The sequence below is a fragment of the Oncorhynchus mykiss genome, chromosome 17, assembly GCF_013265735.2.
Source record: "Oncorhynchus mykiss isolate Arlee chromosome 17, USDA_OmykA_1.1, whole genome shotgun sequence".
NCBI lineage: Eukaryota > Metazoa > Chordata > Actinopteri > Salmoniformes > Salmonidae > Oncorhynchus > Oncorhynchus mykiss.
In genome coordinates, this window is record NC_048581.1 from 49,283,511 (window position 1) to 49,308,024 (window position 24,514).

Below are 24,514 nucleotides of genomic sequence, written 5' to 3' on the forward strand. Positions count from 1 at the left end.
ACAAGACCAATTAGAGTTTACTGATTACATGATGGGTAATTATATCAGGACTGGCTTGTGGAGATTATTTTTTTTACTGTCCAGGAATGGACTGTAACACGATATCAAGTCTTTCAGCGTGTTTGAGGAAGATCAGTTTAATCACATAATGACTTGTTATATGGGATTAGATGTTATTTGTAGATATGTGATTCTGTGCAGTCTGACTGTAATCTCAAAAACACACTATTTCATGACTATCACCAATTGCACAGCAGGCCCTAGCCCCCAGAGGCATGTTGGGAGATGTAGTCTGTACAGACAAGGCCGTAACTACATGTGAGGATGCTGAGATCCGGACTACAGTCATTTTTATCTAATTTGAAAAAACTAATAATAAATAAATATAAATCAAAGCTCAGAACACTTATATTCTTGGAATGATGAACAGTGGTTTGTTAGTTATGTTCGCCCGCATCCCCCGGGTTTGCCTTTTTAGCAGCACATTCACCACTCTCTGAAATGGGTAACTCTGCCCTCTTGCGACACAGGACGTGAAACGAATGAGAAACGAACTACCCCATCTCAGAGTCAGCTTAAAAAACTCAATTAGAGATGCTGCTGACAGTGTGTTTGCAAGATTCTGTAAAAAAAAAAAAGCTAATTTTCCAACCACCTGACTCCTGCCAGGTCTACAGACATACCCCAAACAAACAAAAAATGGACTCTCGGGGGAATGAGTGCACAACTGGTAAATAGTCGCTTATTGATATGTCAGTCAGTCAGGTGGCTAGCTAATTGACTTCCGGCGCCGACAGAGATGGCCGCCTCGCTTCGCGTTCCTAGGAAACTATGCAGTTTTTTGTTTTTTTACGTGTTATTTCTTACATTAGTACCCCAGGTCATCTTAGGTTTCATTACATACAGTCGAGAAGAACTACTGAATATAAGATCAGCGTCAACTCACCATCAGTACGACCAAGAATATGTTTTTCGCGACGCGGATCCTGTGTTCTGCCTTTCACCCAGGACAACGGAATGGATCCCATGCAGCGACCCAAAAAAACGACTCCGAAAAAGAGGGAAACGAGGCGGTCTTCTGGTCAGACTCCGGAGACGGGCACATCGTGCACCACTCCCTAGCATCCTTCTCGCCAATGTCCAGTCTCTTGACAACAAGGTTGATGAAATCCGAGCAAGGGTAGCATTCCAGAGGGACATCAGAGACTGTAACGTTATTTGCTTCACGGAAACATGGCTCACTGGAGAGACGCTATCGGGGGCGGTGCAGCCAGCGGGTTTCTCCACGCATCGCGCCGACAGAAACAAACATCTTTCTGGTAAGAAGAGGGGCGGGGGCGTATGCCTTATGACTAACGGACATGGTGTGATGAAAGAAACATACAGGAACTCAAATCCTTCTGTTCACCTGATTTAGAATTCCTCACAATCAAATGTAGACCGCATTATCTACCAAGAGAATTCTCTTCGATTATAATCACAGCCGTATATATCCCCCCCCCAAGCAGACACATCGATGGCTCTTAACTAACTTTATTTGACTCTTTGCAAACTGGAATCCATTTATCCGGAGGCTGCATTCATTGTTGCTGGGGATTTTAACAAGGCTAATCTGAAAACAAGACTCCCAAAATGTTATCAGCATATCGATTGCGCAACCAGGGGTGGAAAAACCTTGGATCATTGTTACTCTAACTTCCGCGACGCATATAAGGCCCTGCCCCGCCCTCCTTTCGGAAAAGCTGACCACGACTCCATTTTGTTGATCGCTGCCTACAGACAGAAACTAAAACAAGAGGCTCCCACGCTGAGGTCTGTCCAACGCTGGTCCGACCAAGCTGACTCCACACTCCAAGACTGCTTCCATCACGTGGACTGGGACATGTTTCGTATTGCGTCAGATAACAATATTGACGAATACGCTGATTCGGTGTGCGAGTTCATTAGAACGTGCGTTGAAGATGTCGTTCCCATAGCAACGATTAAAACATTCCCTAACCAGAAACCGTGGATTGATGGCAGCATTCGTGTGAAACTGAAAGCGCGAACCACTGCTTTTAATCAGGGCAAGGTGACTGGTAACATGACCGAATACAAACAGTGCAGCTATTCCCTCCGCAAGGCTATCAAACAAGCTAAGCGTCAGTACAGAGACAAAGTAGAATCTCAATTCAACGGCTCAGACACAAGAGGCATGTGGCAGGGTCTACAGTCAATCACGGACTACAAGAAGAAATCCAGCCCAGTCACGGACCAGGATGTCCTGCTCCCAGGCAGACTAAATAACTTTTTTGCCCGCTTTGAGGACAATACAGTGCCACTGACACGGCCTGCAACGAAAACATGCGGACTCTCCTTCACTGCAGACGAGGTGAGTAAGACATTTAAACGTGTTAACCCTCGCAAGGCTGCAGGCCCAGACGGCATCCCCAGCCGCGCCCTCAGAGCATGCGCAGACCAGCTGGCCGGTGTGTTTACGGACATATTCAATCAATCCCTATACCAGTCTGCTGTTCCCATATGCTTCAAGAGGGCCACCATTGTTCCTGTTCCCGAGAAAGCTAAGGTAACTGAGCTAAACGACTACCGCCCCGTAGCACTCACTTCCGTCATCATGAAGTGCTTTGAGAGACTAGTCAAGGACCATATCACCTCCACCCTACCCGACACCCTAGACCCACTCCAATTTGCTTACCGCCCAAATAGGTCCACAGACGATGCAATCTCAACCACACTGCACACTGCCCTAACCCATCTGGACAAGAGGAATACCTATGTGAGAATGCTGTTCATCGACTACAGCTCGGCATTCAACACCATAGTACCCTCCAAGCTCGTCATCAAGCTCGAGACCCTGGGTCTCGAACCCCGCCCTGTGCAACTGGGTACTGGACTTCCTGACGGGCCGCCCCCAGGTGGTGAGGGTAGGCAACAACATCTCCACCCCGCTGATCCTCAACACTGGGGCCCCACAATGGTGCGTTCTGAGCCCTCTCCTGTACTCCCTGTTCACCCACGACTGCGTGGCCACGCACGCCTCCAACTCAATCATCAAGTTTGCGGACGACACAACAGTGGTAGGCTTGATTACCAACAACGACGAGACGACCTACAGGGAGGAGGTGAGGGCCCTCGGAGTGTGGTGTCAGGAAAATTACCTCACACTCAACGTCAACAAAACTAAGGAGATGATTGTGGACTTCAGGAAACAGCAGAGGGAACACCCCCCTTTCCACATCGATGGAACAGTAGTGGAGAGGGTAGCAAGTTTTAAGTTCCTCGGCATACACATCACAGACAAACTGAATTGGTCCACTCAGACAGACAGCATCGTGAAGAAGGCGCAGCAGCGCCTCTTCAACCTCAGGAGGCTGAAGAAATTTGGTTTGTCACCAAAAGCACTCACAAACTTCTACAGATGCACAATCGAGAGCATCCTGGCGGGCTGTATCACCGCCTGGTACGGCAACTGCTCCACCCACAACCGTAAGGCTCTCCAGAGGGTAGTGAGGTCTGCACAACGCACCACCAGGGGCAAACTACCTGCCCTCCAGGACACCTACACCACCCGATGTTACAGGAAGGCCATAAAGATCATCAAGGACATCAACCACCCGAGCCACTGCCTGTTCACCCCGCTATCATCCAGAAGGCGAGGTCAGTACAGGTGCATCAAAGCTGGGACCGAGAGACTGAAAAACAGCTTCTATCTCAAGGCCATCAGACTGTTAAACAGCCACCACTAACATTGAGTGGCTGCTGCCAACACACTGACACTGACACTGACTCAACTCCAGCCACTTTAATAATGGGAATTGATGGGAAATGATGTAAATATATCACTAGCCACTTTAAACAATGCTACCTTATATAATGTTACTTACCCTACATTATTCATCTCATATGCATACGTATATACTGTACTCTATATCATCGACTGCATCCTTATGTAATACATGTATCACTAGCCACTTTAACTATGCCACTTTGTTTACATACTCACCTCATGTATATACTGTACTCGATACCATCTACTGTATCCTGCCTATGCTGCTCTGTACCATCACTCATTCATATATCCTTATGTACATATTCTTTATCCCCTTACACTGTGTATAAGACAGTAGTTTTGGAATTGTTAGTTAGATTACTTGTTGGTTATTACTGCATTGTCGGAACTAGAAGCACAAGCATTTCGCTACACTCGCATTAACATCTGCTAACCATGTGTATGTGACAAATAAAATTGGATTTGGATTTGGATTTACTGGCAGAGACTTGTACAGTAACGTTGAAGGTTTTGGCTAGTAGGCTATTATTATTAGTATTATAATTTTTTATTTCACCTTTATTTAACCAGGTAGGCCAGTTGAGAATAAGTTCTCGTTTACAAATGCGACCTGGCCAAGATAAAGCAAAGCAGTGTGACAAAAATAACAACACAGAGTTACACATAAACAAACATACAGTCAATAACACAATATAAATATCTATGTACAGTGTGAGCAAATGTAGAAGAGTAGGGATGTGAGGCAATAAATTGGCCATAGAGGTGAAATAATTACAATTTAGCATTAACACTGGAGTGATAGATGTGCAGATGATGATGTGCAAGTAGAGATACTAGGGTGCAAAAGAGCAAGAGGATAAATACCAATATGGGGATGAGGTAGGAGGGTGTGCTATTTACAGATTGGCTGTGTACAGGTACAGTGATCGGTAAGCTGCTCTGACAGCTGATGCTTAAAGGTAGAGAGGGAGATATAAGATTCCAGCTTCAGTGATTTTTGCAATTCGTTCCAGTCATTGGCAGCAGAGAACTGGAAGGAAAGGCGGCGAAAGGAAGTGCTGGCTTTGGGGATGACCAGTGAAATATACCTGCTGGAGTGTGTGCTATGGGTGGGTGACCAGTGAGCTGAGATAAGGCGGGGCTTTACCTAGCAAAGACTTATAGATGACCTGGGGCCAGTGGGTTTGGCAACGAATATGTAGTGAGGCCAGCCAACGAGAGCATACAGTTCGCAGTGGTGGGTAGAATATGGGGCTTTGGTGACAAAACAGACGGCACTGTGATAGACTACATCCAGTTTGCTGAGTAGAGTGTTGGAGGCTATTTTGTAAATGACATCGCCGAAGTCAAGGATCGGTAGGATAGTCAGTTTTACAAGGGTATGTTTGGCAGCATGAGTGATGGAGGCTTTGTTGCGAAATAGGAAGATGATTCTAGATGTAATTTTGGATTGGAGATGCTAAATGTGAGTCTGGAAGGAGAGTTTACAGTCTAACCAGACACCTAGGTATTTGTAGTTGTCCACATATTCTAAGTTACAACTTTCCAGAGTAGTGATGCTAGTCGGATGGGTGGGTGCAGGCAACAATCGGTTGAAGAGCATGCATTTAATTTTGCTAGCATTTAAAAGCAGTTGGAGGCCACGGAAGGAAAACTGCATGGCATTGAGGCCATACAACAGGTTCTTAACACAGTGTCCAAAGAAGGACCAGATGTATACAGAATGGTGTCGTCTGCATAGAGGTGGATCAGAGAATCACCAGCAGCAAGAGCAACATCATTGATATATACAGAGAAAAGAGTCAGCCCAAGAATTTAACCCCGTGGCACCCCCCTAGAGACTGCCAGAGGTCCGGACAACAGGCCCTCCGATTTGACACACTGAACTCTATCTGAGAAGGAGTTGGTGAACCAGATGAGGCAGTCATTTGAGAAATCAAGGCTATTGAGTCTGCCAATAAAAATGTGGTGATTGACAGAGTCGAAAGCCTTGGCCAGGTTGATGAAGACGGCTGCACAGCACTGTCTTTTATCGATGGCGGTTATGATATCATTTAGGACCTTGAGCGTGGCTGAGGTGCTCCCATGACCAGCTCAGAAACCAGATTGCATAGTGGAGAAGGTACGTTGGAATTCAAAATGGTCTGTGATCTGTTTGTTAACTTGGCTTTCAAAGATTTTAGAAAGGCAGGGCAGGATGGATATAGGTCTTTAACAGTTTGGGTCTAGAGTGTCTCCCCATTTGAATAGGGGGATGACCACGGCAGCTTTCCAATCTTTGGGGATCTCAGACGATACGAAAGAGAGGTTGAACAGGCTAGTAATAGGGGTTGCAACAATTTTGGTGGATAATTTTAGAAAGAGAGGGTCCAGATTGTCTAGCCCAGCTGATTTGTAGTGATCCAGATTTTGCAGCTCTTTCAGAACATCAGGTGTCTGGATTTGGGTGAAGGAGAAATTAGGGGAGGCTTGGGCAAGTTGCTGCAGAGGTGTGCTGAGCTGTTGGCCGGGCTAGGGGTAGCCAGGTGGAAAACATGGCCAGCCGTGGAAAAATGCTTATTGAAATGATTGATTATCGTTATGGAATTAGTGCTACAGGATGCAAATTTCTGTTTGAAAAAGGTAGCCTTAGCTTTCCTAACTGACTGAGTATATTGGTTCCTGACTTTGCATATCACGGGGGCTATTCGATGCTAATGTAGAACACCACAGGATGTTTTTGTGCTGGTCAAGCGCAGTTAAGTCTAGGGTGAACCAAGGGCTATACCTGTTCTTAGTTCTACTTTTTTGAACGGGGCATGCTTATTTAAGATGGTGAGGAAAGCACTTTTAAAGAGCAACCAGGCATCCTCAACTTATGGGATGAGGTCAATATCCTTCCAGGATACCTGGGCCATTTCAATTAGAAAGGCCTGCTCGCTGAAAAGTAGAAGCTTGAATTGTTTGGGCACAGACCTGGATTGTATGACAGAACTCTGCAGGCTATCTCTGCAGTAAATTGCAACTCCGCCCCCTTTGGTAGTTCTATCTTGTCGGAAGATGTTATACTTAGGGATGGAAATTTCTGGATTTTTGGTGGCCTTCCTAAGCCATGATTCAGACACGGCTAGGACATCAGGGTTGGCGGAGTGTGCTAAAGCAGTGAATAAAACAAACTTAGGGAGGAGGCTTCTGATGTTTACATGCATGAAACCAAGGCTTTTACGGTTACAGAAGTCAACAAATGAGAGCGCCTGGGGAATGGGAGTGGTGCTGGGGGGCTGCAGGGCCTGGGTTAACCTCTACATCACCAGAGGAAAAGAGGAGGACTAGGATAAGGGTACGGCTAAAGGATATAAGAACTGGTCGTCTAGTGCGTTCGGAACAGAGAGTAAAATGTGCAGATTTCTGGGCGTTGAAGAATAGATTCAAGGCATAATGTACAGACAAGGGTATGGTAGGATGTGAGTACAGTGGAGGTAAACCGATTACTTAGCCAACTAGAATAATGAAGTAAGAAGCTAATGTTAAAAGGAGCCTACTTCAGCAGGAGCAAACAATAAGGTATTAAGTTCTCATAATAACTTTGCTTTACAGAGAGTCGGCTACTGAGACAGACAGTGATGTGGCACTCAGTGGTGAGGCTGAGGCAGGCTGCAATGCATTCAGGAGGAAGTAGAGGAGACAGAGAGAGCGTGCGGGAGCAAGCAGAGGGAGGGGTTAGTACAGTAGGTCACAAACTTGGCGTCATGGCCCCATGTGGAGTCCCGTAAGAAAATTGGTACTAATCTTATCAAACAAGTTAGGAACTGAAAGAAAATAAGACATGTTTCAATATGAACATCTCCACATGGCCTATCTTCCCTATAGACCTGCATAAATATGCAATCAATACAGTTCTAAAAATGTCATTCGTTTTCATCTGTGGTTGTTCGTCTTATCTCAATCGCCCACTGGAGTCTATAGTTTACCCATTACCCACCTTTTTACCACTACATCACTGATAGCAATACAGAATCGTAAGAAATATTGTAATAATTAATGTGAATGTGATAATACGATCATCTGTATGCTCCATTGATGTCTGTTTGTGTGGAGCTTGATTATTAATGCCTAGGAATACAAATGTAAATGCTGTGTAAGTTGAGAAAATAACTATCTACGTAAAGAGTTGATGATCCATTTCATCATTACAACTGATTGAACAGTTGCTGATGCTACGTGTCAGTGTGAGTCATTTCTCATATTTCCCCCCTTTCAGGGGTATAACATTACAATTGTATAGCTAATAGGCTACGTGTTTGTATACTGAGCAAAAATATAAACACAACGTGAAACAATTTCTAAGATTTAACTGAGTAACAGTTCATATGAGGAAATCAGTCAATTGGAATATATTAATTAGGCCCAAATCTATGGATTTCACACGACTGGCAATACAGATCTATTGGTCACAGATACCTTGTATGAAACGGGCCTCATGTACTTGTCACAGATACCTTTTAAGAAACGGGCCTCATGTACTTATAACAGTGTTTCTGTGCATTCATATTGCCATCGATAAAATGCAATTGTGTTCATTGTCCATAGCTTATAACCCCACCACCATGGGGCACTCTGTTCACAACATTGACATGAGCAAACCACTCCCCCACACGACGCCATACACATGGGTCTGCGGTTGTGAGGCTGTTTGGACGTAGTGCCAAATTCTCTAAAACGATGTTGGAGGCGGCTTATGGTAGTTAAATTAACATAAAATTATCTGACAACAGCTCTGGTGGACCTTCCTGCAGTCAGCATGCCAATTGCACGCTCCCTCAAAACTTGAGACATTGTGGCATTGCGTTGTGTGACAAAACTGCACATTTTAGAGTGGCTTATTATTGTGCCCAGAACAAAGTGCACCTGTGTAATGATCATTCTGTTTAATCAGCTTCTTGATAAGCAACACCAGTCTTGGCAAAGGAGAAATGCTCACTAACACGAATGTAAACAAATTTGTGCACAAAATTCGAGAAAAATACGCTTTTTTATTGCGTTTCAGCTCATGAAACATGGGACCAGCACTTTACATGTTGTGTTTATATTATTGTTCAGTGTAGATCGATTGAGGTGAATGAACCTACAACAGCAAAGGTGATAATGGCTGGGTTAATTTTTTCTTGTTTTTGCTGTTCTCCAAATATATATACTGTATACAGTATATAAAAAATATATAAGCAACTATGTCCTCTAGACTATATAGATATATAGTCTAGAGGACAGAGTTGCTTTCCATGAGGATGCCACATGGCTAGATTAAAGTAAAATGCTACATTTCACTCATCATAAAACAAAAAATTGATTAAGGCTCATCAAATAAATGGTATCTAGAGACAGTCACATAATTTCTCACTCTATAACATAAATATCATACTCTGCAACTGGTACTGCAAATACACCAACAGTGTCTGCAAAACAGATCTGAGCCATGATAATGTGAACCCTGCTCACCACAGCCATTTAGAGTCTCTACATATGGCTCTGCTATAGACGTCTTCACGGGTCCAAACAGTTGGATCCGAAATGGAACCGTGGCTTTCCTACCTGACCCGATATGATTAAATCAATACTTGCTTATTAAAGATAAGCATTATATTGTTAGATTATAGGAGTAACATTGGTAGTCCTAAAACTTTCTTTGTCACATATCAATCATATCAAGTTAAAACGGTCATATCAAATTCAACTTTCGGCGTCCGTAGGTGCTCACTGAACTTCATAGGCCTGCAGCTTTTGCCTAATAATAGCCACACCACACCAAACCTTCACAAAGGTTTCTAAACTTCATTGGGGTATTATCAAAAGTAAGTCAAGTCGGTGTTTATAGGGTGAACACTAGGATTAGCCTACAGTTGGAACTTAAGTTAGCCAATGAAAATGTCTCAACAGAATTAAACAAAACACTTTTTGCATACTTAAAGAACTGGTTTAGATTAGGATAAATAGGCTTACAATAATAATAATAATGATATATAATAATAATAAGGATAATAAAGATAATAAATACGAAAATAAATTAAAAGTTAGAAAATTGCATCAAACCTGAATAGCGACCTGTCCGTTCCCTTTCTCAGGTTCTTTTCACTGTACTCTTTCCCCTCTAATGTTCGCTTTACTTCAATGAAAAATGCCTCCATCTTCACAATCAACAGCAACCTAGGCCAAGGCTAATCTCTCTTGCTCTCTCTCTCTCCTCAGCAACATACGCACAAGAGGTGAGCGGCCGGAACAAGTTTCAGCTGGACCTGGCCGGCATAAGCTATGTTTTAAGTTGCAATGGGAGTGACACAGATAACAAGCTTGCACAGTTTTCTCATCACCTCACTGATTAAATTACTATAGGACGGGTCTAATCGGGTCCAGTTGATAAATCAATTTTAATTGCACATACCCAAGTCCCGTGGCAATTATATCAGACCCGACCTAGATCCGAGACAAAGGTTCGAATTTTGGACTTCGAACCCACTTGGGCCACGGGTCAGATCTCGGAATTTCGGGTCTGGTGGACCCATGAAGACTTTTACTCTGCTACTCACCATCTCCTGGGCCACGCCCTCTGGGGTCTCTTTCTCCAGGTCAAAGGTGAACTCGATGGCACCACTGTCTTTGTACTTCCCCTTCAGCTTCTTGGGGTCCTCCACCCACACCTTCAGGGCGATGGAACTCTTTTTCCCATCGTCCTCTTCGGCCAGCTCCACCCTCACGCCTGTGTCCTCCGCAAAGAAGGCATGGTTCAAGAGGTCCTTTATGCTGTACCTGTAGACAACAAACATACAGTAAAGTATACACACACGCACGTTCTCTCACACACAACGCCGCCGCGGTGGAAAGGTTATGGTGTCACTCAGAATGACTGATCCGAAACGTCAGTACACATAGGAACATCAACAGTGCAGACTGTGCAGGATATTAATTTGAGCCAGTTCGCAGCAACAGGAAATGTGAATTATTATTTTGGGCCTAAACATTCAGAAGATGGAGGTGCTCAAATTTGACCCATTTTGCAAACCCCACCATACTATGAGACATCCATGTCTTCATCACTGGAAAGATAAATGGTTGAGATTGATATCGTTTAAAAGCTTACAAACAGGGTTGTCAAACAATTTTCAAGTTTTTTGAAATAAATTACTATATGTTTTTATCCTGTCATTTTGTACCTTTAACGTCAATTATCTAAACTCAGATTTGTTTTCATATTCGCATATGCTGTAGCTTAGACTCTCTTTACACCATCATACGTTTTGTGCCCAACATCGGTTGGAGAAAATAAAAATAGGAGTTTCACGCATTTGTTGATAATTGACATTAAAGATTAAAACATGTCATAATTGAATTAACAAATGTTTTTTTTTCAATAAATTATAAAATAATTTGACAATCCTGTTTGTAAGCTTTCAAATGATATCAATCTCAACCGTTAATCTTTTCCAGTAATGATGACATGGATGTCTCATAGCATGGTGGGTTAGGCAAAACTTTGAGCACCTTGATCTCTTGAATGTTTTGGTATTCAGGTCCAAAAAGTCACTTTCTGAACCCTTCTACAACGGGCAAATAGTATGGAAGGTTTTATTCAAATCAAAAGGGCTGCTGTCAAAAAGTGACTGAATTGAAATGGATGTACCCATGTGTGTTGTGTGTGTGTATGTGTTGGTTGTGACCATTTAATGCCCTCTAACTGCTCAGTACTTTACCCGCACACTTTACTTTACAGATGGACTTGACTTGGTCCACTTACCTCTCTTCCCGCCGATGGCAGATACACTCCCCGATGATCTCCTTAATCTCTGGGTCACTGATCTTATCATAGCTGGCAGGCTTCACCCCCTGGAGATGCCAGACACAGAGAACGACAATATGCAGGATGGGAAGTATATTCTACGTGATATCTCACACAGTATGACGTAAGAAGAATGTCATGGGATATATTACACATTCGCACACTGACACTCACAGACAGAAAAACAAAAACAATCTTCCTGAGGACAAAGATAAAATATATTTGATTATTTGGATCCCCAGGTGTGACAGCTATTGGTCCTGGAGTCCACAAATACCATTTCTCACACAGTCTTGCACTGAGTCAGAGTGTCACAAAAATAACACACAGATTGTGTGACCTTCGTTCTTTGCGACAGGAGTAAGACGGCTAACAAATGTCCCACTCCATTAAGAACAGACTCCCCGTGGTGACGTGTCGTCTACTCCACTCCAATGAGAAGTGATGAGCCGCCTCAGCTGCCGTTACTCTACTCTAGAGAGGAATGTTGTGGCAGGAAGCTAGCTCCCTGTGAAGAAATGAATGGGCTACGTCCCAAAAGGAACCCTATTCCCTATGCAGTGCACTACTTTTGACCAAAAGCCAATCAAAAGTGGTGCACTTTAGGGAATAAGGTGCATTTTGAAATACAGGCATGGTCTCCATAAGTCATAAACACCTTATTTATCCTTGTTGAAAGAACGGCAAACTATTTCTGAAAATGTGATGATTCACTTCCTTTTAAACCTCTGCACCGTACATTCCTCTGGGTTGTTGTTGTACTTCAAAAAGCGCACTGCAACAACTATCTTTTTTTTTAAAGCAGCAGAGAGAGAATTTTGATCATTTCGTTTGGTATTTTACTTTAACTCATTTGAATGACTGTATCTGTGCTTTTGTAGGTTTTTACTGTAAGCGTAGCATCTCTTATCACTGTGGTAACTTTTTTGGACTAAATACTGAATATAGATCTTCATGGCTTTGCTGTTTGTGCTCGTAAGTAAACATCGGCGATCGCGATGAGATGGGTGACTTAGTGCTGGTGGAAAAACATAAGCGCCAGCACGGTGTGGGTGAGAGACAGTATTGTGCTGGACTCGCTAAACTCACGCTGGTGACTTTGCGGTAGATCTGAGCGGCGTTCTGGCACTCGGAGTAAGGGTATTCTGAGGTGGCCATCTCCAACATACACATGCCAAAGGCATAGACGTCCACCGCCTCGTCATAGTGCTCCTCATACATCTCAGGGGCCATAAACTCAGGGGTGCCTGGGAGGACAGAGGTCAGCGAAGAAGGCAAACGCAAACATCAAAGGTCACAAGAGTTACAGGGCTCCTCTTGAAAGAAACAAGGTTCTCTCCCTAACACAGTGACACACACTCACACAAATATGATAAACATGCTAAGCTATCTCACATACTGTATACCCATCCAAAAGAGGATCAATGAATTCAGAAACAGCCTTTCGGGTCTCAAGTGGAGTCAAGGCTAAAGTACTGTCACAATCCATTAAATGCATAGTTACATTATAGATTCCATACCCTTTTACAGATTATTTGTTTACGACCCTTCCAAGCAGAGCATGAAAGAGCATGTGTAATTCCTCACCAATGACACTCTTGGCAAAGGAGGCCCTCTTGAGGGTAGCCAATCCCAGGTCCCCGATCTTAACGGAGCCGGTGGGGCCGGTGATGAAGATGTTGTCACACTTCAGGTCCCTGTGGATGATTGGAGGGTCCCTGGTGTGGAGGAAGTGGAGCCCCTTCAGGATCTGTCTACACCAGCTCCTCAGAACCTTAGGCTTCATCACCTTAAACCGCTTCAGATACCTGGAGGACAGTGGCGGTCGGAGCCATTTAAGATGAGGGAGGATGAATATTTATTTTTTTAGGAGCATGGCCTTATTTCTATTATAGCATACTGGATGACTGTCATTCATATTCCATTCACCCAGCTCAATGTATCCTAGATAGGTTTAGGCTACTGCATAATACTCAAATTTTCCCTGTACCCATCATGAGGTTTCTACAACCTATCATATGAATGAAAGTTTACAGCGTAAGTGCACAGGTCGAAATAATTTTGAGTAATCAAGGTGACAAACAGTGACACATTCAATAGCGCCTTGCACACTCTTGCCTGCATCTAGCTGATCTAGGGTGTAATCATTAATCCAACAGTTGCAAATTAGTTTCTATTGGACAAAAAAAAGTATGTTTGTCCCCGTATCGTTACGTTTTTTTTCTGTTTAAGAAAAGTTTTTCAACAGAATCGGCAGAATGAATACACCCATGATCACACGCAAACAGTTCACTTTCACAGCAGCCACATAAAAACAGCACGATCACTTTGCTCATTGTATAAATAATTCCTTCTTGCAACTATCTACGTGCTCTCCTCCTCTCACCTTTTCCCTTCGCTTGTGGACTTCAGTACACATCAGCTGTCTGTGACGAGGCAAAAAAAACTTTCCAAGCCAAACCTTCATATTATGACCCCTAACCACTACACACAGTCTACATCGCTGTAACATCATACTAGAACTACTAGAACTAATGCATTAGTAAACCCGCTACAATCATGCAGTACAGTCAGAAAGCAGCTTGGTAGTTACACCGGTGGGCCCGGTGGCAAAATAATTCATAAAACCAAAAGCTTACCTTGACTTGAAAGAGATCCAGTGTTGGATAGCCATAGCCAGCTAGCTAACATAACATCTGTTTGAGCCGGGTATTTGAGTAGGCTAAACTAGCTATCTGTGTTTCCCAGCTAGGTGAACGTTAAAAAAATACAACTAAATACAGCTCTCTCTCCCTTTCTCAATGCTCTCTCTGTCAAAACTGTTAAACTGTTATCTTTCTCTCTCTTTAAGTCAACTATTCACCACATGGTATGCACCGAAGTGCTAGCTAGCTGTAGCTTATGCTTTCAGTACTAGATTCATTCTCTGATCTTTTGATTGAGTGGTCAACATGTCAGTTCATGCTGCAGGAGCTCTGATAGGTTGGAGGACAGTTTTATCTAAAAAGGATAACTTTTAAAATGTTTGACTATTTTGATTTTATAAAATTCACTGAGGATGGTCCTCCCCTTTCCCCTCTGAGGATGAAGAGCAGACCATCAGCAGCAGCAGCATCATAATTGTCATCATCGCCATCATCATGACCACTACCATTACAATCCATCTGATGAGAACAATGATCATTTAACTATTAGTTTGCCCAATTAAGTTGTCAAACTGTGGATGAACTAATTTATACAATGAAAACTTTCCACTGACACCAGTGGAATTTCCCCTTTTGGGAAGTTACTATTTTTCATTTCATGAGAACAGTTTAGGAGGTTTTACCTGACCTTGTTTAATGTTAAGCTCAGCAGTGTTGTGTGATAGGGAGAGCGGGAGGGAGGATGCTGCTGGTTGTGTTTGTCTCACGTTTTTAGTGTCCCTGAGGTCATGAGCTCTGTCACCAGAACGATGCACTTCCTCCCTTTGACCGGTGACTCCCAGAAGTCGTAGAAACGCACAATGTTGGGGTGCTGAAGACCCTTCAACATCTCTGCCTCCTCCTTAAACCTCTGGCGCTCCGCTTTGGTCAGCTTGCGGTCCTATGAGAAGAAAGGGGAGGCAATGAGATTATTCCAGTGTCTCGACAGTTATGTGATTGGTCTGGAAACCCATGAATGTACTGTAGGACTCCGGTGGGCCATGTTTGGGAGTAATGCTATGAATTTCCCCCTAGGATTTTTTTTTTTGTTCAGCAGCGGTGGCAAAGGTAGCTGTTTCCATAACACAAGTTATAAACTTCCTTCAAACTGCATGCAGAGACATAACAATGGTATCCATGAGTTCATATGACTATGGGTAAGTAGAAAAAGGGCTTAATTGCCGAAGTGTGTCTCGGCAGGAATATACAGTGCCTTGCGAAAGTATTCGGCCCCCTTGAACTTTGCGACCTTTTGCCACATTTCAGGCTTCAAACATAAAGATATAAAACTGTATTTTTTTGTGAAGAATCAACAACAAGTGGGACACAATCATGAAGTGGAACGACATTTATTGGATATTTCAAACTTTTTTAACAAATCAAAAACTGAAAAATTGGGCGTGCAAAATTATTCAGCCCCCTTAAGTTAATACTTTGTAGCGCCACCTTTTGCTGCGATTACAGCTGTAAGTCGCTTGGGGTATGTCTATCAGTTTTGCACATCGAGAGACTGATATTTTTTCCCATTCCTCCTTGCAAAACAGCTCGAGCTCAGTGAGGTTGGATGGAGAGCATTTGTGAACAGCAGTTTTCAGTTCTTTCCACAGATTCTCGATTGGATTCAGGTCTGGACTTTGACTTGGCCATTCTAACACCTGGATATGTTTATTTTTGAACCATTCCATTGTAGATTTTGCTTTATGTTTTGGGTCATTGTCTTGTTGGAAGACAAATCTCCGTCCCAGTCTCAGGTCTTTTGCAGACTCCATCAGGTTTTCTTCCAGAATGGTCCTGTATTTGGCTCCATCCATCTTCCCATCAATTTTAACCATCTTCCCTGTCCCTGCTGAAGAAAAGCAGGCCCAAACCATGATGCTGCCACCACCATGTTTGACAGTGGGGATGGTGTGTTCAGCTGTGTTGCTTTTACGCCAAACATAACGTTTTGCATTGTTGCCAAAAAGTTCAATTTTGGTTTCATCTGACCAGAGCACCTTCTTCCACATGTGTGTCTCCCAGGTGGCTTGTGGTAAACTTTAAATGACACTTTTTATGGATATCTTTAAGAAATGGCTTTCTTCTTGCCACTCTTCCATAAAGGCCAGATTTGTGCAATTTACGACTGATTGTTGTCCTATGGACAGAGTCTCCCACCTCAGCTGTAGATCTCTGCAGTTCATCCAGAGTGATCATGGGCCTCTTGGCTGCATCTCTGATCAGTCTTCTCCTTGTATGAGCTGAAAGTTTAGAGGGACGGCCAGGTCTTGGTAGATTTGCAGTGGTCTGATACTCCTTCCATTTCAATATTATCGCTTGCGCAGTGCTCCTTGGGATGTTTAAAGCTTGGGAAATCTTTTTGTATCCAAATCCGGCTTTAAACTTCTTCACAACAGTATCTCGGACCTGCCTGGTGTGTTCCTTGTTCTTCATGATGCTCTCTGCGCTTTTAACGGACTTCTGAGACTATCACAGTGCAGGTGCATTTATACGGAGACTTGATTACACACAGGTGGATTGTATTTATCATCATTAGTCATTTAGGTCAACATTGGATCATTCAGAGATCCTCACTGAACTTCTGGAGAGAGTTTGCTGCACTGAAAGTAAAGGGGCTGAATAATTTTGCACGCCCAATTTTTCAGTTTTTGATTTGTTAAAAAAGTTTGAAATATCCAATAAATGTCGTTCCACTTCATGATTGTGTCCCACTTGTTGTTGATTCTTCACAAAAAATACAGTTTTATATCTTTAAGTTCAAGGGGGCCGAATACTTTCGCAAGGCACTGTATATATATATATATATTTATGATTCAAGGTGAACATTCTTTATTACTGCCATCTGGAAATCTGTAACACTATATGCACACCAAAAATGTATGACACCTTTTAGAGCGGTGTAAACGATTCGGCCACCGCTGCAAAATGAATATAGGGAAATATGAATATAGGGAAAGACTGGGATTGAACACAAGTGTGATATTTTGAGTGAGGAAAGCGTTGGGATGGGAATCATTCTTCTCTTAACAGCCATGTATAAAACCGTGCAGTGTGATCTGGACATGATGCCATAGGTGATGTCTTCCAATGAAAGCACGATGTTCAGTAAAGATGTCTATTCTAAGAGTATTGCTTTCTTACAAAGGTGTTGTGAAGCAGATATAGACTCTATACTAAGAATGAGGATGCCTTCCACAGCTGTAGGGGGGAGAGGCTGAATGTAACACCTGTGTCTTTGGGTATACAGTCTCTGGGTGATGGAGTTTACTGTGGATCAATATTTTGGCCCTCTTCTTCTCTTTAAATAGTGAAACAGCTGACAGTAAAGATCCTCTACATCTCTGTTCCACTCAGGACAGTCTGGCAGAAACCTTAGACAACCCCGGCGCACACACACACACACACACACACACGCACACACACACACGCACACAGGAATACACTACAGTCACAGCCTTGAATCATGAGACCCACAAAACGAAAGATGAACCCAAAATCTTTTCTGTAACAAGATTCATACTCCTACATACATATACAAACACATATAAACTCTTCACACTATGTACAGTATACAGACAGTATAAACACCTGTGCACTGTGTACATGACCCAAATGACCACTAAAACAGTGATGGAGAAGAGGGGACCGCAAGCGTACAGCAATGAGATACCGTGGCTACAGTACACACAACCAAATACCCACTGAGACTCAGAGAGAAGCGTCAAAGGGACGCAAAGCGATGCAACAATACTGAGATACTGAGTGGCAAAGACACACACACACACACTTTTTCTTCTGGGAAGTGTGTGCATATAGTGTTACAGATTTCCAGATGGCAGTAATAAAGAATGTTCACATAATGTCCATTCATCAGCATGGATTATTGGAGGAAGGTGCGGAGTCGTATTTCACCTAAAGCCCATAGCGACCTAAGCTGCTGTTTATATCTGTATATCTAACATGTCAGTAAACAGATGCTAGCCTAATTAGCATGTCCTTAATTGCCCATACTGTTTCCTATACAACACAATTTTCAGGATCCTATTCTGGAAGGAGGTTAACTGGGGAGTGGGAATTGCTCGGAGCTATCTAAGGATCATGTGGCAGTCTATGGATTTTTCCCCCCCCCCAGGCAGGGCGTGGCAGTTACAGCATCTGCCTGCCTTACTAAGCTTTGTCATTGCGAAAGAAGACTGAGAAGCTATATTAGCACTCTGCTCTAATGGAATGGGTGAGACCCAGCATGACAGCAATGAGCTGTGATATAAGACGCATAGCTTTACTGTCCCCGATACACAGCAAGCCGGAGCCGATCACTGCTTATCCCTAACTGACCCGCACAGGCGCACACTCCCTCTCATTCCCTCTCCCTTTTCCCGCTCTCTCTCTCTCTCTCTTTCTGTCTCTCTCTCTCTCTCTCTCTCTCGCTGCAGAAGGGAGCGCTTGCATCAGCAGGTTTAGCCTCTCCAGACAGATCTGCCCAGTAACGCCCCAGGGGATAGGCTGTCGTTTAGTTTAGTATGCTGTACTATCAGCCTGTCCACATGATGTGGAGACGTGCGGAGTGGAACGTTTGTTTTGCGTGTGTGTAGAACTGTATCCTCAGCTGATCAGACACACTGGCAGCTGTCAGTTTTTCCCTGAATCATGTTGCATCATCCACTGATCCGAGACGATCAGGACCTGGTAAGTCTGTCTGACCCAGGGATAGGGACGGAGAGAGAGGGAAACACACACATCCATATGATCAGTTGATTTACTAAATTGAACGTGTACATTTGTGTATTTCTGCAGATGGCTGTATCCCTTTGTCTTTGGAAATATTTTTCCCTCAATCATCCTCATGTTGCTCTCTCATTCTCGTTCATCTGGCTTATCGTTCTGTATCTCGGTATCGCTCTCTTTTCTATCTCTCTTTATTTAGTGAGGTCAGAAAGTATTGGGACAGTGACAAATAGTTTGTTGTTTTGGCTCTGTACTCCAGCACTTTGGATTGGAAATGATACAATGACTATGGGGTTAAATTAGAGACGGTCAGATTCATTTTGAGGGTATTGTCATCCATATTGAGTCGACTGTCTAGAAATTGCTGCACTTTTTGTAGATTCACTTATATGTCTATTAAAGTAGTCAACAGTTAAGTATTTTCATTCCACATTCCTAGCACTCAATGACTACATCAAGACTGTGACTATACAAACTTGATGGATGCATTTTCAGTTTGTTTTGGTTGTATTTCAGATTATATGGAGCCCAAATTGGTAAATAATGTATTGGGTCATTTTGCTGTCACTTTTATTGTGAATAGAATGTTTCTAAACACCTCTACATTAATGTGGATGCTACCGTGATTACCGATAGTCCTGAATGAATCGTGAATAATTGATGAGTTAGAAATTTAGAGGCATAAATATCATACCCCCCCCCCAAAAAAAATGCTAACATCCCCTGTTATTGGTAATGATGAGAGGTTAGCATGTCTTGGAGGTACAGTGCGATATTCGTGCATGACTTCCCCAGGGGAACCTAAACAATGAAGGGGGCTCCAGGCTAAAACTGTTCCTAAAAACACCATCTCTCCGCTCCTGGGTCTAACACTGAGAAATGCTGCATCAGCTCCATAACACAAACCCTCTCGCCCCTATGTGTCTGAAATACTGAATATCTCCCTCTCCCTTCCCTTGGCTTAGTTCCGGAACCACAACACAGACTCTGACTCGCCTGTACACTGAAACAGTGTATTCATAGCATTACCTAATGGCTGGCATGGTGCAAACAGTAGGTTGTGTATTGTTAAATTACCACATCCATCCATACACATTTTAGTGGAACTTCTAAAATGCTGGTATAAGATCATCTCAGTGAACTAGCCGAGTCGCTCTCTCTTTCCCCCCGTCTCTGCTCTGACACTAAACTCCTCTCTCAGCTCATTTGGCGACACCCTAAAAACGCTCTATGCAGCAGTACAGAAACCTCGTATTGACTGCAAATGGACCCAATCCAGAACTGATGTGCAGCAAGATGACGGTATTATTTTTTTCAGTCCGCTGTAAATGTACATTGCAGAGTTGTATTAAACACAATGGTGACAGGGTCTGTTTTCATGTGTGGGCGGAGGGAGGGACAGGTGGCGCAAGCCTGATAACCCATCATCAAAACTGGCGTCCCATCATCAGTACTACAAGCCTCCACTCTGTCTCATCTGAACTAGCACAGGTTCAAGTGGTGGCAATCTACCGTAAAGCTTTTAAATGCAACACATCGTTTCTGTCAGTGTGTCTGTGCAGTGGTATCATAGGCCTCATAATAGACTATGGTTTCATGACCAAGACCCTCATAACCAACAACAACAACAAAAAAGGTCTGGGAAGAATTCAGCATCCTTAATGGGCTAACACTTGCCACATTTAGTGCAAAATGCTATATGGGCACCTTAGGCAGCCATAAGAATAGGTGTTATTACAGCTTCATAAAATAGTTCTGAATATATAAATAAATAAATGTATTCCGAAGGATGTTTCTAGTTCCAAACAATTAGACATTGTAATGGAGTTAGTTACTTAAAGTGTAAACCAAGGAGTCCTATTCAATTACCTGGAGTTCACACCAAGCAACTTCTACCCAGGTGTCTGTGTCCAGACCCTTGTAGACAGTCTTAAATGACCCTCTCCCGATCTCAGTATCGAATTTGAGAAACCGGCCCCCGGGTGAGGTGGACACGGCTTTTATCTCGTTCTCATCCTCGTTCTCGTCAATCCCCGCTTTCCCGGTGGTATCAGGCGACGGTGCAGCTGCATCGTCTGGTTTGGGCTCGGCCTCGCTCCTCTCCTTCTCTTCATCCGCGCTCACACTCTCAGTAGCACTGTCCTTCTGCCCCACTTGGCTCTCGGTGCTCGAGCTCTCCTGGACCTGGAAAGCCACGCGAGGTCCGAGCGCGCGGGTTCGGTCCACGATGGTGCGCAGGTGGACGCTGAGCATTGGAGTACTGTTGACGCATTCTGGCGCGTCCAACGCTTGGTCGTCCGCGTCGGAAAACCACAAGCTTCTGCGAATAAACCTCTGACGGACCAGTCCCCGGTAATCCGATAAGGGGTACGCGCTCGGGTCGCTTGCCCCTCTCAGCGCTGCAGTTTCCATGTTGTTGACATTCCGCTCTCCACCGTTCTCATAGATACGGATGTTGGCGTTGGTGTCAGAGTCTAAATTGGGAACCGAGGAGAATGTCGATCCAAGTGGCGCGTCCGAGACCGAGTCATCCCCGGAATCCATCCCCGGGAAATATTTAGACAGTTATCGGTGACATTCAGAGGCTACTGCTTTCATGGTCCTTCCTCAGCAGAGAGGATGTGCATAGGCTACCTGCAACGTTCGCATGTACTGACGCAGTTAGGCAGCTATACAATCCCTTAAACAGTCTCACTTGAGATATCTAGCATATTTATAAAACGGCAATTAATAACGACAAAACTCTTAAAACAGTCGCAATGGTGCCACTGCATGATTTAATACGGCTCATCTTATCACGAATCAAGACAGCCAGCCAAACAGCCAATTGAAATGTTGCATTAATACATTACAATTGTAATTAATTGCTATCATATGCAGTTTCGGTAAAGCCTTCGTTAATTGAGACTTTGTTTCATCAACTGATCGAATTGGTTACAGTGTAAGCTGCAGAACTCGTGGTAGGGAGAACTGCTACGATGAACACTCACGGTTGTCGGGCAAGGATAGTTCCCTGTTTCTCTCTCCAATCACTCAAAATACCCATCACATGTAACTGTCAGGTGAGCCGCTGTGACCACTATAATCGTAGGCTAGTCGATCCAGTAGCTGTTTATTGCGCATGTATTACGGTTATTTATCGATTGAAAAGCAGAATGAAGTCAGGGAAGTGTGACCTCCACATCACAGCATCGCCCCCATTGCATCGCCCCCTATGCGCAGCACTCCGCTGGGGGGGCAGTTCCTCTGTTGAGCGGTGTCCGGGTGCGGAGTAAAAGCGCTGATCAGATCAAATCGTTTGCTCACTGCGGCACAGTTTTCTCCCAGAGCATCTCACCGTTCGTTCGGACAGTATTTGTGCCATGTCTCTCTCAAATTACACTTTCTATGGCAAGGAGACAGGCCCATTTTAAGACACAAACCCACGCCCCTAGCAACAACACGTATCCAATAAATACGCACGTTTTTAGGCGCTACCTTTCAGCCTCCGTGACACGGGTTGGAATGGACCACACCACTCGCTGTGTCCTCCCATCCTCTGCATGACGCCACGGGCTCCTGTGAAGGACGAGAAGCCTACAGGGCGCTCTCTCTGTGCCCGGCAGAAACCTGCAAATTATTTCCGAAAAGGGATCACTGGCCTATTCTATTGTATTGTTTTCTGCTATCTGTTTACTGCACTTAAATGTGTAGAATATAATGGAACAGCATGCACATGATCACCGATAAGTATGCTAATTGCTTGTTCTTGATGGACTAAAATATATTCTAGCCTACATTCTATTCATTTGAGTTAAGTGCAGTAGAATAGAATAGAAAATAACCCAATAGAATATATTGGAATAGAACAGCCAGCAAATTATAGCCTAAAAGTGAACAGCGATAAGTAGGCAACATGCTTGTTCTTGATAATATAACTTGTATTCGGTTCAATAGAAATCAATAGAACAATGTTATATTCTATTAAATCAGTTGAGTTCGACAGTTAATCAGTTCTTATTTCTCAATGGCGCTGCGCCAATCTCTGTTGAAATGAAACTTGCATGACAGTGCTATTTTTTCCCGTGCAGACTGTTCCACCTACAGGAGAGTTCTATTACTACTGCTCACGTATTCTGCCTCAGAAAATACACTGAGTATACTTAAGACATTCGGGAACACCTGCTCTTTCCATGACTAACCAGGTGAATCCAGGTGTAAGCTATGATCCCTTGCACCCTTAGAAAGAAAGGGTCCCAAAAGGGTTATTAAGCTGCCCCCATAGGATAACCCTTTGTTGTTCCAGGTAGAACCCCTTTGGGTTCCATGTAGAACCCTCTGTGGAACCCAAAAGGGTTCTACCTGGAACCAAAAAGTGTTCTTCAAATGGTTGTCCTGTGGGGACAGCCAAAGAACCATTTTAGGTTCTAGAAAGCACCTTTTCTCTAAGAGTGTATTTGATGTCACTTGTTGAATCCACTTCAGTCAGTGTAGATAAAGGGGAGATTACAGATTAAATAAGGAGTTTTAAACATTAAAACAATTGATTGTGTATGTGTACCATTCAGAGGGTGAATGGGAAATACAAAATATTTAATTCCCTTTGAACAGGGTATGGTAGTAGGTGCCAGGCGTACCGGTTTGAGTGCGTCAAGAACTGCAACGCTGCTGGGTTTTACACGCTCAACAGTTTCCTGTGTGTATCAACAATGGTCCACCACCCAAAGGACATCCAGCCAAATTGGTAAAACTGTGGGAAGCACTGAAGTCAACATGGGCCAGTATCTCTGTGGAATGCTTTCTACACCTTGTAGAGTTCATGCCCTGACGGATTGAGGCTGTTCTGAGTGCAAAAGGGGGTACAACTCAATATTAGGTAGGTGTTCCTAATGTTTTGGACATTCAGTGTATATACTCAAATCAAATTGTGTTGGTCACAATAGGTGTTCCTACCTCCAACAGTGCAGTAATATCTAACAAATCATAACAATACACACAAATCTAAAAGTAAAATAATGAAATTAAGAAATATATACATATTAGAATAAGCAATGTCGGAGTGGCATTGACTAAAATACAGTAGAATACAGTATGCAAACATTACTAAAGGAACTAGGTGTTCTATTTTTAAAGTGACCAGTGACTCCGTGTCTACGTACTTAGAGCAGCAGCCTCTAAGGTGCAGGGTTGAGTAACCGGGTGGTAGCCGGCTACTGATGGCTATTTAACAGTCTGATGGCCTTGAGATTGAAAAATTGCTTCTGTCTCTCGGTTCCAGCTTTGATGCATCTGTACTGACATCGCCTTCTGGATGGTAACGGGGTGAACAGGCCATGGCTTGCATGGTTGATGTCCTTTTTGGCCTTCCTGTGACATCGGGTGCTGTAGGTGTCCTGAAGGGCAGGCAGTGTGCCCCCGGTGATGCGTTGGGCAGACTGCACCACCCTCTGGAGAGCCCTGTGGTTGCGGGCGATTCAGTTGCAGTACCAGGCAGTGATACAACCCGACAGCATGCTCTCAATTGTGCATCTG

General features: G+C 43.6%; 1 protein-coding gene across 4 annotated transcripts in view; it reads right to left on the reverse strand.

Annotated features, from left to right (window-relative positions):
• Window positions 1-22,466, reverse strand: part of wnk2 (WNK lysine deficient protein kinase 2) — a 74,851-nt gene extending 52,385 nt beyond the window's left edge. For 3 of the 4 annotated variants that reach the window (XM_036950029.1, XM_036950028.1, XM_036950027.1), the window contains exons 1-6: window positions 20,873-22,465; window positions 15,010-15,182; window positions 13,185-13,405; window positions 12,687-12,844; window positions 11,556-11,644; window positions 10,351-10,570 (exon numbers count right to left, since the gene is read on the reverse strand). In XM_036950029.1, the coding sequence (XP_036805924.1) occupies window positions 10,351-10,570; window positions 11,556-11,644; window positions 12,687-12,844; window positions 13,185-13,405; window positions 15,010-15,182; window positions 20,873-21,547 (1,536 nt within the window). In that variant the 5' untranslated portion in view covers window positions 21,548-22,465. Of the gene's footprint in view, window positions 1-10,350; window positions 10,571-11,555; window positions 11,645-12,686; window positions 12,845-13,184; window positions 13,406-15,009; window positions 15,183-20,872 lie in introns of all 4 variants that reach the window. The other variant, XM_036950030.1, reaches the window with a different exon arrangement.
• Window positions 22,467-24,514: the final 2,048 nt, after the last annotated feature.